This window comes from Nerophis lumbriciformis, linkage group LG07, assembly GCF_033978685.3.
Source record: "Nerophis lumbriciformis linkage group LG07, RoL_Nlum_v2.1, whole genome shotgun sequence".
NCBI lineage: Eukaryota > Metazoa > Chordata > Actinopteri > Syngnathiformes > Syngnathidae > Nerophis > Nerophis lumbriciformis.
In genome coordinates this window covers 48,049,615-48,064,400 of record NC_084554.2, presented here as the reverse complement: position 1 = coordinate 48,064,400, position 14,786 = coordinate 48,049,615, and the positions used below count along the sequence as shown (strand labels likewise).

Below are 14,786 nucleotides of genomic sequence, written 5' to 3'. Positions count from 1 at the left end.
AAAAATGTAAATAATGGATCCCATATTCCAATATATGACTCATTATTATCTAAACTAAATGCAGTTTTTTCTACTGATATCATCTCCATAGCTTGTGTATACCAGTCAGTATGTGTTGAACTATCAACATCTATCCATTTTTTCAATATTACCCTTTTTGTTATTATGCATATTGAAAGAAATGCATTTTTACTCTTTGATGACATGTTACTAATGTTTTGTCACTATATATCTTTCTTATGTATATATTTGTACTTTGCACTAAATCTGGTATATCCTGTATATAATGTTGATGGTGACAATTATATCGTCTATTGACTTGCTGTAAAGTATGCACCTAGAGTACTTGCTTGCTCAGTGAATGTATACTTGTCTATTTGTTGTATGTTTAGAGAGCTAACAACTGCCGAAGACAAATTCCTTGTATATGCAAGTATACTTTGCCAAATAAATCTGATTCTGATATAATGTTATGCAGAGGTGTACTTGGAACAATTTTCCTGTATTTATTTATTTTTATTCAACCTGTACTGTCCTGCCCTACTTACAACTATTTTGTAGACAAATGATACTATTTATAGCCGCGGCAGCGAGCTGGGATGTTTTCTTCTTCCTGTGGGGACGTAACAGAAAATAATGAAGAAGCACGAACCTAATCTGTTGGAGGGGTTGCGTTTGAAAAGGTTCCTGAGGAGACTCTGGGCTTCCGAGCTTAAAAACTGTGGCATTCCCAGCTTGGCCCTGCAGACACAAGAGACCAAAGTGATGCATCGCACAGGAAACACACTCAGCATTTTCACACAGCAGCAAAGTCGCGTTTCCTGTCAACCTCAGAAGGATCGTCTTCTTTCCCCTCTGACACTTTCCCGCCGCCTCCTACTTGAACGTGACGAGCTGAGCTCATGTGTGCAATCACATCGGGTAAGAGGAGGAAGAGCAGCCATGCTGGAATAAAAACTCCTTGTCGCGGCTCCCTTCTGGGCCTTTTTTTGAGAAGAGCTCTATCATTTCAGACTGTCTGCATACCTGCCAACTTTTGAAATCAGAAAAACCTAGTAGCCAGGGTTCAGGGGCCGCAGGCCCCGGTAGGTCCAGGACAAAGTCCTGGTGGGGGGTTCACCGACGCAAAATGATTATTAGCATTCAGACAGGTTAAAATGTTGCTAAAACCATCACTTTTCTATCAGTCACAGTGACTTTTCAAAACAAAAATATTACAGCAAAAATCATATGGGTTGATTGACATGTTTATTCTGTAAGCTAACTTCAATAGTTTGAAATTATTTTGACAGTTAATGCCAGTTATCCTGTCAACCTTTCACAAGACTTCAATTTGTTAATTGAAAGTATAAACACTTTTTACAGTAAACAAATGGTAAAACAGTACTAAACAATTCCATTAAAAAAAAAAATTCTGTTCCAAGACACTGAATACCGTAATGTTTGATGTTTTGGTTCGACCACATCCATATTTTTTGGCGATTTTCGAGTCGGGAAACATTTTCCGAAATAACTGTCCCATGTGATCAGCCAGTGCGATTGGAAGTCCATGCTCAATTATTGCCTCCGTAAATAAAACTTCGGCATTTATCACATCCAAAGAATCTGTTTGGGCGACGAAAAACGTTGAAAGTTTTCCACTTGTATCGCTAGCAACGGCATTAGACTTGTGTTTTTTTGTCCCAACGTGGTCTTTTACATCGCTAATTCCTCCGTGTCCGATCGAAAAATCTTGTCTGCACAAGGTGCAATTCGCGTAGTTTTCACCCTTTTTGGAACGGATAATTATTCCCGGATAGGCTTTTGAATATTCTTCACGGAATTACTGCAGTTTTCTTTTCGGTTTAAGACTCGTTTGCGATTTTTCTCTGGCTGATTCCATGATCGTTCGCTCGTTTGGAAACAATGGCCTCGTGCTTGGCAGCGGTGCTATAAATAGCCTCGCGCATGGCATTCGGAATGGCTCGATAGGAAGTTACGGGAAGCAGTGTCGATTGTCATTGTTGTTACGCGATTTCGTGAATAAAACTTTAAAAAAAAATTGTTTTTTTATTTAATGAAAAACCGTATTTTTTATCACTGCAACCGTAACCCGGAATAGGTTGATGAAAACCGTACTAATTACGGGAAAACCGGAGTAGTTGGCAGGTATGTGTCTGTGAGGCCGTGAAAGTGTCCACATTGAGTCCTGAGTGGTGACTGGACGAATGCGAGGAAGGCAAGGAATAGGGAATCATGAAGAGACGTCTCTCTGCGATCACGGCAGTATGCTAACCATGAATAAAACCCAAAACAGAAACAAAATAGACTAATTATTTTCCCTTCACTTCCACCAAACTGTAAAGTTGAAAAGACATTTTAAAAACGAACACCAAATGGCGGGTGAATGTCGCCTACCCGTATGCTGGTGTAGCTCAAAACAGTGGAACCTCGATAGATCAACCCTTCTATTGGCAAAGTTTTTGATTTACAAACTTTTAGATCAAGCAAACTATGCCCCTGTGTGCAAACCATGTCTCTGTGTATGAACGTTTCATTTATCTTGTGTCCCGCCTGCAGCCATTTTGCGGTGTAGAATCTGTGGAACGGCGGAGCCTTGCACAAGTTGCTCTCAGTGTGTATAAAGTGGTGAATGTAATGTATAATGTAAAGTGTTTTGGGTATCATTCCATTATAAATAAAGACCATTTTCATGCTGCCCAGTAGAACACGCTACGAGCCACTTCTCAGCGCTTCAGTGTATGTGCTTTTACTGTATAGTTTGTCTTTTGACAAGTTTTCTTCTTTTTTTTTCATTTTATTTTTATTGACATCCAGCATCGGACATTCCTATCCATTACATCATATTCACATAAATCATATATCTATTGTCTGTCCTAAATGTCAAAATATTTTTGTTTATATCCCATCCATACCACTCCTCCCAAAAAAAAGAAAGAAACAACAAAAAAAAACAAAGTAATATCTACAAATACATAGGAAATAATAATACAGTAATAATAATAATAAATAAAATACAAACAGATACATATATATATATATACATATATATATATATATATATATATATATATATATATATATATATATATATATATATATATATATATATATATATATATATGTCTTAATAAGGTTATCCAAAAAATAGTGCTCGATACCGTAGTAGAGCGCAATATATGTATGTGTATATGTATGTAAAAATCTCCTGATGATTGAGGGAACCCCTCATGAAACAGGCCTGTAGAGATGAAGTAGTCTTGTGATTTTTTTCCCCACACATACACATATATATATATATATATATACATACATACATATATATATATTTATATATATACATATACACATACATACATACATACATATACACATATAGGGAGTAATCCCTTTTTTTTTTTTGCAGTACAATTACTAATTCGAAAAATTAAAGTCAGGTTTATGGGGCGTGGCATAGTTGACCCAATTTTCCCATCCATCCATTTTCTACCGCTTATTCCCTTCGGGGTCGCGGGGGCGCTGGAGCCTATCTCAGCTACAATCGGGCGGAAGGCGGGGTACACCCTGGAAAAGTCGCCACCTCATCGCAGGGCCAACACAGATAGACAGACAACATTCACACACTAGGGCCAATTTAGTGTTGCCAATCAACCTATCCCCAGGTGCATGTCTTTGGAGGTGGGAGGAAGCCGGGGAGAACATGCAAACTCCACACAGAAAGATCCCGAGGCCGGGATTGAACCCAGGACTGCTCAGGACCTTCGTATTGTGAGGCAGACGCACTAACCCCTCTTCCACCGTGCTGCATTTTTATAAAATCAGATCAATTAGAATATAGTTGACCCAATTTTCCCAGTATGAAGTAAATTTCTCCAATTTATAATTAATAAAGGCAGTTATCTTCTCCATTTTATATATGTGCATTGTTGTTTCCATCCATTGCTTCAAAGTTGGGCTCTCCTGGGATATCCATTTCCTAGTAATGGTCTATTTACAAGCCACCAATAGGATATTCATTAAGTGTTTATCTTTCTTCAGCCATTCCTGAGGTACATGTCCAAAAAACAAAGTTTTACTTTCGAGGGGTATTTGACGTTTGAAAATATCCTGTAGAGCTTGGTTTATCTCTTTCCAATAGTCCTTTATGGTGGAGCAGTCCCAGAAAACATGGTAGTGATTTGCATTTGAATTCCCACAATTTCTCCAGCAGGCAGGGGACAGGCAGCCAAACTCCCTCCACTTGGGTGAGCTGGTACAAGTCCATTGATATTTCCATATTATTGTCCATTCTTCCTCAGATATAGTTATTTGACAAGTTTTCTAAGTAAATGTGAGTCCCAAAAGACAACAGACCAGCGTGGAGGGAGTTAAAAAAAAGACTATTTACGAAGAGTACATTATTGGCGCTCACAAGTAGGGAAAAATCGATGAAGCGGGCGTCGTACCACAGCAAGTTTTAATTGTGATGAGACCGGACTTTTCTGGAAAAAGATGCCAAAGCAGACTTATTTCACAGTGGAATAAAATACTACCTGTCGTTCAGCGACAACTCTTCCAAGAAAACACACACACCACACACACGGCTCCTCCCTGCCAATCCCTCTCTTCCCGCCCTCTGTCTGCTCTTTTTTGGTCAGCTCCTCCTTTTCCGATTCAATTTAAGTGAATTTAACTTTTTTAAATGCTTGTTAAAGTTAAGGATGTATGTTATTTCTGATCGTTTGTGAGGGCACCTAAGGGACTTGTGTGATGGCAGAGCAGCACAGACAGGACAATTCAGCTTGGATTGAGGGGTTGAGGTGGGCGGGGTTGGTGGTAGCGGTGTTTGGTGGTAGCGGGGTGTATATTGTAGCGTCCCGGAAGAGTTAGTGCTGCGAGGGGATCTGGGTAATTGTTCTGTTGTGTTTATGTTGTGTTATGGTGCGGATGTTTTACCGAAATGTGTTTGTCATTCTTGTTTGGTGTAGGTTCACAGTGTGGCGCATATTTGTAACAGTGTTAAAGTTGTTTATACGGCCACCCTCAGTGTGACCTGTATGGCTGTTGATCAAGTATGCGTTGCATTCAATTTATGTGTGTGTAAAAGCCCAATATATTATGTGACTGGGCCGGCACGCTGTTGGTATGGAGGAAAAGCGGACGTGACGACAGGTTGTAGAAGACGCTAAAGGCAATGCCTTTAAGGCACGCCCCCATTATTGTTGTCCGGGTGGAAATCGGGAGAAATTCGAGAGAATGGTTGCCCCGGGAGATTTTCGGGAGGGGCACTGAAATTCGGGAGTCTCCCGGGAAAATCGGGAGGGTATGCCCTACGTCCGTGTTTTACCGGATATGTACCGCTCTGTACAGCGGCGTTTTAAAAAGTCATTAATTTTACTTTTTTCAACCGATACCGATAATTTCCGATATTACATTTTAAAGCATTTATCGGCATCTCTAGTTAAGGCCTATAGTCATTAAGGCCCGTTATTGTTTGTGTACAAACCTTCACTAAAATATGGACTTCTGTTGAGGCTGGAACCCATTATTCATATTTACATTGTTTATGGAGAAATTTACTTCAATATACAAACTTTTCAAACTCTGATCAAGAACCAATTAAGTTCTTAAATTGAGGTTGCACTGTAGATAACAGAGTGTGGACTCACTTGAGGATCATGGTCATGGTGTCTTTACGGTCTTTCCCTTGAAACGGCAGCGTTCCCGTCAGCATCTCAAACTAAAAGGGGAGAAAAAGAGTGAGAAAGTACACCAATACTATGTGCGATTGTTGCTGTAGTGAGAAAGTAGTCTTTGCCATTAAGTTGAATGTGGCAGTCTTGTCTTTAGTTCAGTTCTACAAGGTTTTTATACTGTAAGTATTGTACTCATTAGGGCCGCAGCAAGCCAATAGTTTGTTCGATTCATGATAATCTGATAAAACACACTTTATAGCCTCAATGCTTTTTTTCGGGAAAATAATTTAAATAAACTCGAGCTAGTGCATTTTGAAAAGTAAAGTCTTGCTTTTGAGCGCTTTCTACAAGGCATGCTTGCTCTTTGGCATGAAAAATTGAAAGATTACTTCCAGGCAGTCTGCTTCACACGATGACGTCACGTGCAACAAAAGATATCTAAACTACGGTACAGTTTGATTTCACTTGAGTTGGTATTCTGTAGTACCGACGGAACTAGAATTTGGTACCCGTCCTTATTTATTATGGATGTCATTTTACAATTTATTATTTAAAGTATTAGTATTCAAAACAAAATATTGATGATTTGTCCTCTCACCATCAGGACGCCGTACGACCACCAGTCCGCACTGTGTGTGTGTCCTCGCCGGTTGACCACCTCCGGCGCCATGTACTCCACCGTCCCACAGAAGGAGTACGCCTTGTTCTCGTGGTCGACGGACTCCTTGCTGAGGCCAAAGTCTGCAGACGCACATGAGGATGTTTGAGCGACACCCATCTCTACGCCAGTGTCAAATTACTACACACCTGTCAACTTGATGTGTCCATCCTCATCCAGCAGGATGCTGGAAGAACACAAATGAGTTGGGTTATTTTTGGATGGGAACATAAAACTGTGTGTCTGTATCAATATGTGGATTAAAAGTATGAAAATAAAATTGAATATAAGACACTTTTAAAAGCATTTTGTATTAACAATGAATGGATTGAATTATGTTAATGATATTTATATTATTTTAGAATCAATCAATCAAAGTTTATTTATATAGCCCTTAATCACAAGTGTCTCAAAGGGCTGCACAAGCCACAACGACAGGTGTTAAACACAGGACGTAAACAGACGTGTTGCATAAATATGTTCCCTGAGACATGTGTCAAACAATCACGCAATGCAAACAATTAAAGTGTTTGTGCCTACTTCTCAGGCTTCAGGTCTCTGTAAATGATGCCCAGGCCGTGAAGGTGATCAAGAGCCAGGGCAAGTTCTGCCAGGTAGAACTTCACGTCCTCCTCCGTGAACATCACCTGAAACACACACACATGTCCTGAATTTTGCAGATTATCTGCAATCCCTACATGAGACAAGAATACATATCTTTCCATTTTATGTGTGTTCTAATTAGCGAAAAACTGCTAGTGAGAGGCGGCTAACAATGCAGGTTTTTGGAATTCACCTATTTTGCGGATCTAGCATTCTAAAAAAGCCCACCAACAATACTCCATTGACGTGCCATGACCTGCATATTCACCAAGCTATAAAAAGAGAGCTAACACAGAGGAAGTACTTTTCTGGCGTCGTGACACATTGCCTTGCTCACACCTTTCCTCCGGCCACTAGCGAGTAGCCAGCTGCTGGCTTGCCTGAGCTGCTTATAACGCTGTCGGCGACGCGCCATAAAATAAAGACGGAGGGGCTTGAGCTCCATCAAAGCATCGCTCGGAGTCAATTTTTTATCTGAGTCGTGATGATTATTTGGAATTTACCAGCGCAAGGAAAGCACAAGTGCTGAAAGATACAACATCCAATCAGTCAGCATCTCATTAAGTCACTGTTTTCCGTTCTTATTTGAAATGTTTGGCAAACGTGCGACATGACGCCATTTCAACGCTCTCAAAAATCCTGTCATAAGTAGTAGCAAACACAGAAAGTGCTCTCTAGTTTGTTGTTGACATTGACTTCCACAGAGGGCATAGCAACGAATGCTACTGTCGCTATGTGAAATCAATTTGCCCAGGAAGGACGTTGCAGTAATGTTGAAAAATAAATAAATAAATATATATACAGTGTGTATATACAGTGTATATATATATATATATATATATATATATATATATATATATATATACACATACACAGTATACACACACACACCTATCTATCAATATATATACATATGTATACATACAGATACATATATGAATACATATATACACATTTACATACATATATAAACATACATACATACATACATACATATATAGTTATATATGTGTGTCTATATGTATATTCACATGTATACATACACACACACATATATATAGACTTAGAGACTTAGACTTACTTTTTATTGTCATTCAAATTTGAACTTTACAGCACAGATAAGAACGAAATTTCGTTACATAAGCTCATGGTAGTGCAGGATAAAAAAGCAATAAGGTGCATATATAAATAAATAAATAAATATAAATAATATATAAATATATATATATATAATAAATAAATATATATAAATAAATAAATACTGTACAGATAAATATATAGCACTTTTTCACAAGCGTCCACGTTTATGGATGTATGTTATATTGTCTTTTTTTATTCCAGCGAGTTAATCCATTTTGGGGGGAGTTGAGGGGATCATTTAATTATGATGCGTTCAAGATTCTTACGGCCTATACACACATATACACCTATATACACACACACATATATACATACATATATACACATACATACAAACATATATAGGTATATGTGTGTCTATATGTACTGTATATTCACATATATAAATACACACACACACACACATATATATATATACAGTGTATATACATATACACACACATATACACCTATATATACATACACACATATATACATACAAACATTTATACAGTATATACACACACACACACCTATATATACATACACACATATATACACATTTACATACATACATACATACATGCATATATAGTTATATGTGTGTCTATATGTATATTCACATACACACACACATATATATACCGTATATATATATATATATATATACACACACACACACATACACTTATATATACATACACACATATATACATACAAACATTTATACAGTACACACACACACACACACACACACACACACACACACACACACACACACACACACACACACACACACACACACACACACACACACACACACACACACACACACACACACACACACACACACACACACACACACACACACACACACACACACACACACACACTTTCTTACCAATAAAGCACAGTGCCCTCTAACTAACCATCGATGACTAAAGCATGTGTGTGTTTATTAATATGTATTATGTAGACATGTGATACCTCTTTAGAAAGCCGGGTGAAGAGGTCTCCCCCTCTCAGGAAGTCCAGGATCAAGTAGAGCTTGCCCTCTGTCTGAAACGCTGTGGGGGAAAGGAAGCGATATAGATGAAGACGGCGGATGAACACTCCCTTGTCGGAAAGTCTAAAAGTGGAAATGACGGCCTGCGATTGGCCGGACCGCCGCGCTGTGACTCATCGCTCTGGTGTGGGATTGGCTGACTCACCGTAGTGCAGTTTGACGATGAAGGGATGGTTGACCTCCACCAGGATGTCTCTCTCCATCTTTGTTCTGACCCTGTCACGCACTGAAAACACACACTCAGTTCACTAAAAAACATTCGTACACTCGTTAAATATACTAGGGACTATTTTCAGTGGCGGAGGAGCCCCATTTGTCACCCTGTCGTGCCTACCTTTCAGTGTAGCTTTCTTCAGGACTTTCATGGCGTACAGCTGTCCGGCATCGGGACCCGTGATCTTCCTCACCAGGAACACCTACACCGTACGCACAGTCACTTTGTGTAGCCAAGTTCGTGTGTGAGTGTGTGTGAAGGCGGTGTGTTGGAGTGCATTAACGAACCGGCAAGGTAGGCGGGGGGCTAATAGCTCATTCATAAACCCAATGACACTCAGTAAGTGTATGGAGGGCTCTCAGCCTGCCATCTCCGTGGCAACAGGCTCTCAAACAGTGGCACTGATTTCAGCGTAGGTGACACACATACCATACTAAATCACACACACACACACACACACACACACACACACACACACACACACACACACACACACACACACACACACACACACACACACACACACACACACACACACACACACACACACACACACACACACACACACCTTGCCAAAGGAGCCTTGTCCCAGGACTTTGCGCAGCTCGAACTGGCGAGGGTCGGCCTTCTCGCATCCCTCCTTCACGAGGTGAGTGATGGTGATCTCCTTGATGGGCACGTCATCCTGTAACACACACACATCTTCTTATTGTTTGTGGAGCACTAACACCAAACCGCTCAGGTTCGGGAGCTGCTGCCGCCTCAATGATGTCTAATTCACAGGTGTCAAACTCAAGGCCCGAGGGCCAGATCTGGCCTGCGACATCATTTTGTCTGGCCCGCAAACACCTGGAAATGATATGTGTCAATAAAGTACTTACACTAAATAAATTGATTGTTTTCAGTTTGACAGAAAAAACATAACGTATTTTTCGGAGTATAAGTCGCCCCGGAGTATAAGTCGCACCGGCCAAAAATGCATAATAAAGAAGGAAAAAAACATATATAAGTCGCATTTTTTGGGGAAATGTATTTGATAAAAGCCAACACCAAGAATAGACATTTGAAAGGCAATTTAAAATAAATAAAAAATAGTGAACAACAGGCTGAATAAGTGTATGTTATATGTGGCATAAATAACCAACTGAGAAGGTGCCTGGTATGTTAACGTAACATATTATGGTAAGAGTCATTCAAATAACTATAACATATAGAACATGCTATACGTTTACCAAACAATCTGTCACTCCTAATCGCTAAATCCCATGAAATCTTATACGTCTAGTCCAGTGGTTCTTAACCTTGTTGGAGGTACCGAACCCCACCAGTTTCATATGCGCATTCATCGAACCCTTCTTTAGTGAAAAATAAAATGTTTTTTTTTTTTTTCAAATTCAAGAAAAAGTCATGTTTTTTTTAACTGGTGCACAAAATGAACCGTGCATGAACATCACCTTGTTCAAAGAACAAAACCAACACAGTGCATGAACTCACAACAAATTACACACCTTACACACATTACCATGAATTGATTAACGTGGACCCCGACTTAAACAAGTTGAAAAACTTATTCGGGTGTTACCATTTAGTGGTCAATTGTACGTAATATGTGCTGTACTGTGTAAACTGTACTGTTTCAAAAAATGTATTCTCTTCCTTTGCAATCTACTAGTAAAAGTTTCTATCAATCAATCAAAAAACCTGCAAATTAGTTGGAAAATTAGAGGGAACATTGTTTGGGGGTATCCATAATACGCCGATAGGGAGAAGTTTTTATTTACACGATAAGTCGGATGTGTCTTTACCTTCGCCGAACCCCTGAGGCCGACTCACCGAACCCCTAGGGTTCGATCGAACCTAGGTTAAGAACCACTGGTCTAGTCTCTTACGTGAATGAGCTAAATAATATTATTTGATATTTTACGGTAATGTGTTAATAATTTCACACATAAGTCGCTCCTGAGGATAAGTCGCACCCCCGGCCAAACTATGAAAAAAACTGCAACTTATAGTCCGAAAAATACGGTATGTACTGCTTGAAATTGCAAACCTTTTAAACGTTAACAGTATCCAATATTGCAACAAATATTAAGTTAAAGTTAAAGTGCCAATGATTGTCGAAATTATTCTCTGCATTTGACCCATCACCCTTGATCACTTCCTCGGAGGTGAGGGGAGCAGTGGGCAGCAGCGGTGGCTGCGCCCGAGAATCATTTTGGTGATTTAACCCCCAATTCGTACCCTTGATGCTTACAGTATGCTATCATAATTTCCAAAAATTTTTTGTCTAAATAAAAATAAATACTTAAATATCTGCTTGACTTACGATTTGACAGCAAACTACCCATCAAATTAATAAAAATGACAATAAATATTACGGTGTTCTTTACTACTGTAAATGAAAAAAACTAAAAAATGTTGGCATTAAAATTTTGTTGACTGAGCTGCCATATTTTTACTGTAAAATTGCGTTTTTAACGGTGTACTACTGTAAATGGAAAACGGTACATTTGTTTTTACGGCAGAAAAACTGGCAGCGAAGTTGCCAGAATAAAAAAAGAACTTTTTCCATTACCAATACAATGTTGTAAAAACCAGTGTCAATTTAACACAAAAATTCTGGCAACTAAGCTGCCAGCCTTTTCCGTAAAACCCCCTCAAAAAAACAGTAGTACTGTTTTTCAATTTATCGTAAAATGTTGTAAAAAATTAAAAAAACACTATACTTTACAGTAAAATTTTGTAAATGTAAGGTTTTTACTGTAAAATCGACAGTATACTTAAAACAATTTATATAATTAATAGGGGTGTGGGAAAAAATCGATTCGAATTCGAATCGCGATTCTCACGTTGTGCGATTCAGAATCGATTCTCATTTTTAAAAAATCGATTTTTTTAAATTTATTTTTTAATTACATTTTTTATTTTTATTTTTTTTAAATTAATCAATCCAACAAAACAATACACATCAATACCATAACAATGCAATCCAATTTCAAATCCAAACCCGACCCAGCAACACTCAGAACTGCAATAAACAGAGCAATTGAGAGGAGACACACACACGACACAGAACAAACCAAAAGTAGTGAAACAAAAATGAATATTATCAACAACAGTATCAATATTAGTTACAATTTCCACATAGCAGTGATTAAAAATCCCTCATTGACATTATCATTAGACATTTATATAAAAGAACAATAGTGTCACAGTGGCTTACACTTGCATTGCATCTCATAAGCTTGACAACACACTGTGTCCAATATTTTAACAAAGATAAAATAAGTCATATTTTTGGTTCATTTAATAGTTAAAACAAATTTACATTATTGCAATCAGTTGATAAAACATTGTCCTTTACAATTATAAAAGCTTTTTACAAAAATCTACTACTCTGCTTGCATGTCAGCAGACTGGGGTAGATCCTGCTGAAATCCTATGTATTGAATGAATAGAGAATCCTTTTGAATCGGAAAAATGTCGTTTTTGAATCGAGAATCGTGTTGAATCGAAAAAAATCGATTTATAATCGAATCGTGACCCCAAGAATCGATATTGAATCAAATCGTGGGACACCCAAAGATTCGCAGCCCTAATAATTAATAATAAAATCCAGAGGCAAATTCATACATTATTCGCTGTTACAAGTGGCCTTCTGATGGCAGCCACGACTGCGATGTGGTCCTCAATGTAAACTAGTTTGACTTGCCTGGTCTAATATGAGAACACCGGATTGCTGCAGGACCAGGTCACATGACCAGATTTGGTTATTTTTTTAATCACCTTCTCCAAGCAGGAAAAGCGGGGTTAGGTTTGGAGCACCCTAGTTTGTTGCAAAACAATAAACATTTTGAGTGGTGGTGCACAAGGAATGTATTCACACTTTTGGTCGTTAAAGTCTGCTTGCATTGTGGACTTTGTGGTACAGGGACCCTCTAGATCAGAGATATTCAACTAAATTGTTTTGGGGGCCACATTTCCAGAAGGCTAAGGACCGGGGCGCCGGACTTCTTCCTTGACTATTTGTCTTATTCTGTATATTCTAGAGAACAAGCGTCTTCTACAGTAGACTTTTGGTTTTGGTCTATTAATTTTGTCAAGAGCGCTCTGCTGTTTTGAAGGACCTTTTGCAAAAAAACAAGTCAAAGATCATGGTTATGACAGCACTTTAGTGTTTTTCGGAATATGCTGCAAGAATTTTTTTTTAACTGCACTCGCGAGCCACCAGTTGAATAGCTCAAATGATGAAAAAGAAAGGACCTAAGATCAATCAATCAATCAATCAATCTTTATTTATATAGCCCTAAATCACAAGTGTCTCAAAGGGCTGCACAAGCCACAACGACATCCTCGGTACAAAGCCCACATACGGGCAAGGAAAAACTCACCCCCAAGATGGAACCTTGAGGAACACCACTACTATAACTAATGCCATTGAACACATTCACACACTACTGACTGCATTTAAAGTAAACAAGCTACAGTCAAATAGTAGCTGGCTCGGTGTCGCGTGTAACATGCTTTATCAGTATCATGCTTCAAAAAGTTCTGCACTACAAACCGTGTGCTTTGCATCCATTAGTCCTGAATTAGTCGATCAAAAATGTTTACTGGTCAATCTGCCAAGATTACAACACACTTGAGTTTGTTTCTGGAAGTAGGTACACACATTTGTTGCCAGAAGTCGGAAGTGTGCTGCTTTGGAAACCAGGGAAAACCAGGGGAAACCACTTCCGGCAATGCATAAAATGACCAAAATACAGTAAATATTGAACACATTACATATTTTTATGATGGGGTCTGTCACTACATTATATATATACTTGCAGTGTGTGTATTGTGCATATTACATCCTGTTATGAAGGTGTCTATTACTACATTATATATATATATATACTTGCAGTGTGTATATTGTACATATTACAAATTGTTATGAAGGTGTCTGTTACAACTTTATATATATACTTGCAGTGTGTATATAAAACACATTACATATTGTTATGAAGGTGTCTGTTACTACATTATATATATACTTGCAGTGTGTATATAAAACACATTACATATTGTTATGAAGGTGTCTGTTACTACATTATATATATACTTGCAGTGTGTATATAAAACATACTATATATTGTTATGAAGGTGTCTGTTACTACATTATATATATACTTGCAGTGTGTATATAAAACACATTACATATTCTTATGAAGGTGTCTGTTACTACATTATATATATACTTGCAGTGTGTATATAAAACATATTGTTATGAAGGTGTCTGGTACTACATTATATATATACTTGCAGTGTGTATATAAAACATATTGTTATGAAGGTGTCTGGTACTACATTATATATATATATATATATATATATATATATATATATATATATATATATATATATACTTACAATGTGCATATTGTACATATTACATATTGTTATTAAGGG

At 38.1% G+C, this 14,786-nt stretch overlaps 1 protein-coding gene across 3 annotated transcripts in view; it reads right to left on the bottom strand.

Annotated features, from left to right (window-relative positions):
- The window catches only part of rps6ka3b (ribosomal protein S6 kinase, polypeptide 3b), an 85,121-nt gene that overhangs the window by 16,527 nt on the left and 53,808 nt on the right, over positions 1-14,786 (bottom strand). For all 3 annotated transcript variants that reach the window (XM_061964970.1, XM_061964971.1, XM_061964969.2), the window contains 9 exons: positions 9,904-10,020; positions 9,456-9,537; positions 9,267-9,347; positions 9,043-9,122; positions 6,874-6,980; positions 6,483-6,520; positions 6,274-6,416; positions 5,649-5,719; positions 653-741 (listed from right to left, as the gene is read on the bottom strand). In XM_061964970.1, coding sequence (XP_061820954.1) covers positions 653-741; positions 5,649-5,719; positions 6,274-6,416; positions 6,483-6,520; positions 6,874-6,980; positions 9,043-9,122; positions 9,267-9,347; positions 9,456-9,537; positions 9,904-10,020 — 808 coding nt within the window. The remainder of the gene's footprint in view (positions 1-652; positions 742-5,648; positions 5,720-6,273; positions 6,417-6,482; positions 6,521-6,873; positions 6,981-9,042; positions 9,123-9,266; positions 9,348-9,455; positions 9,538-9,903; positions 10,021-14,786) is intronic.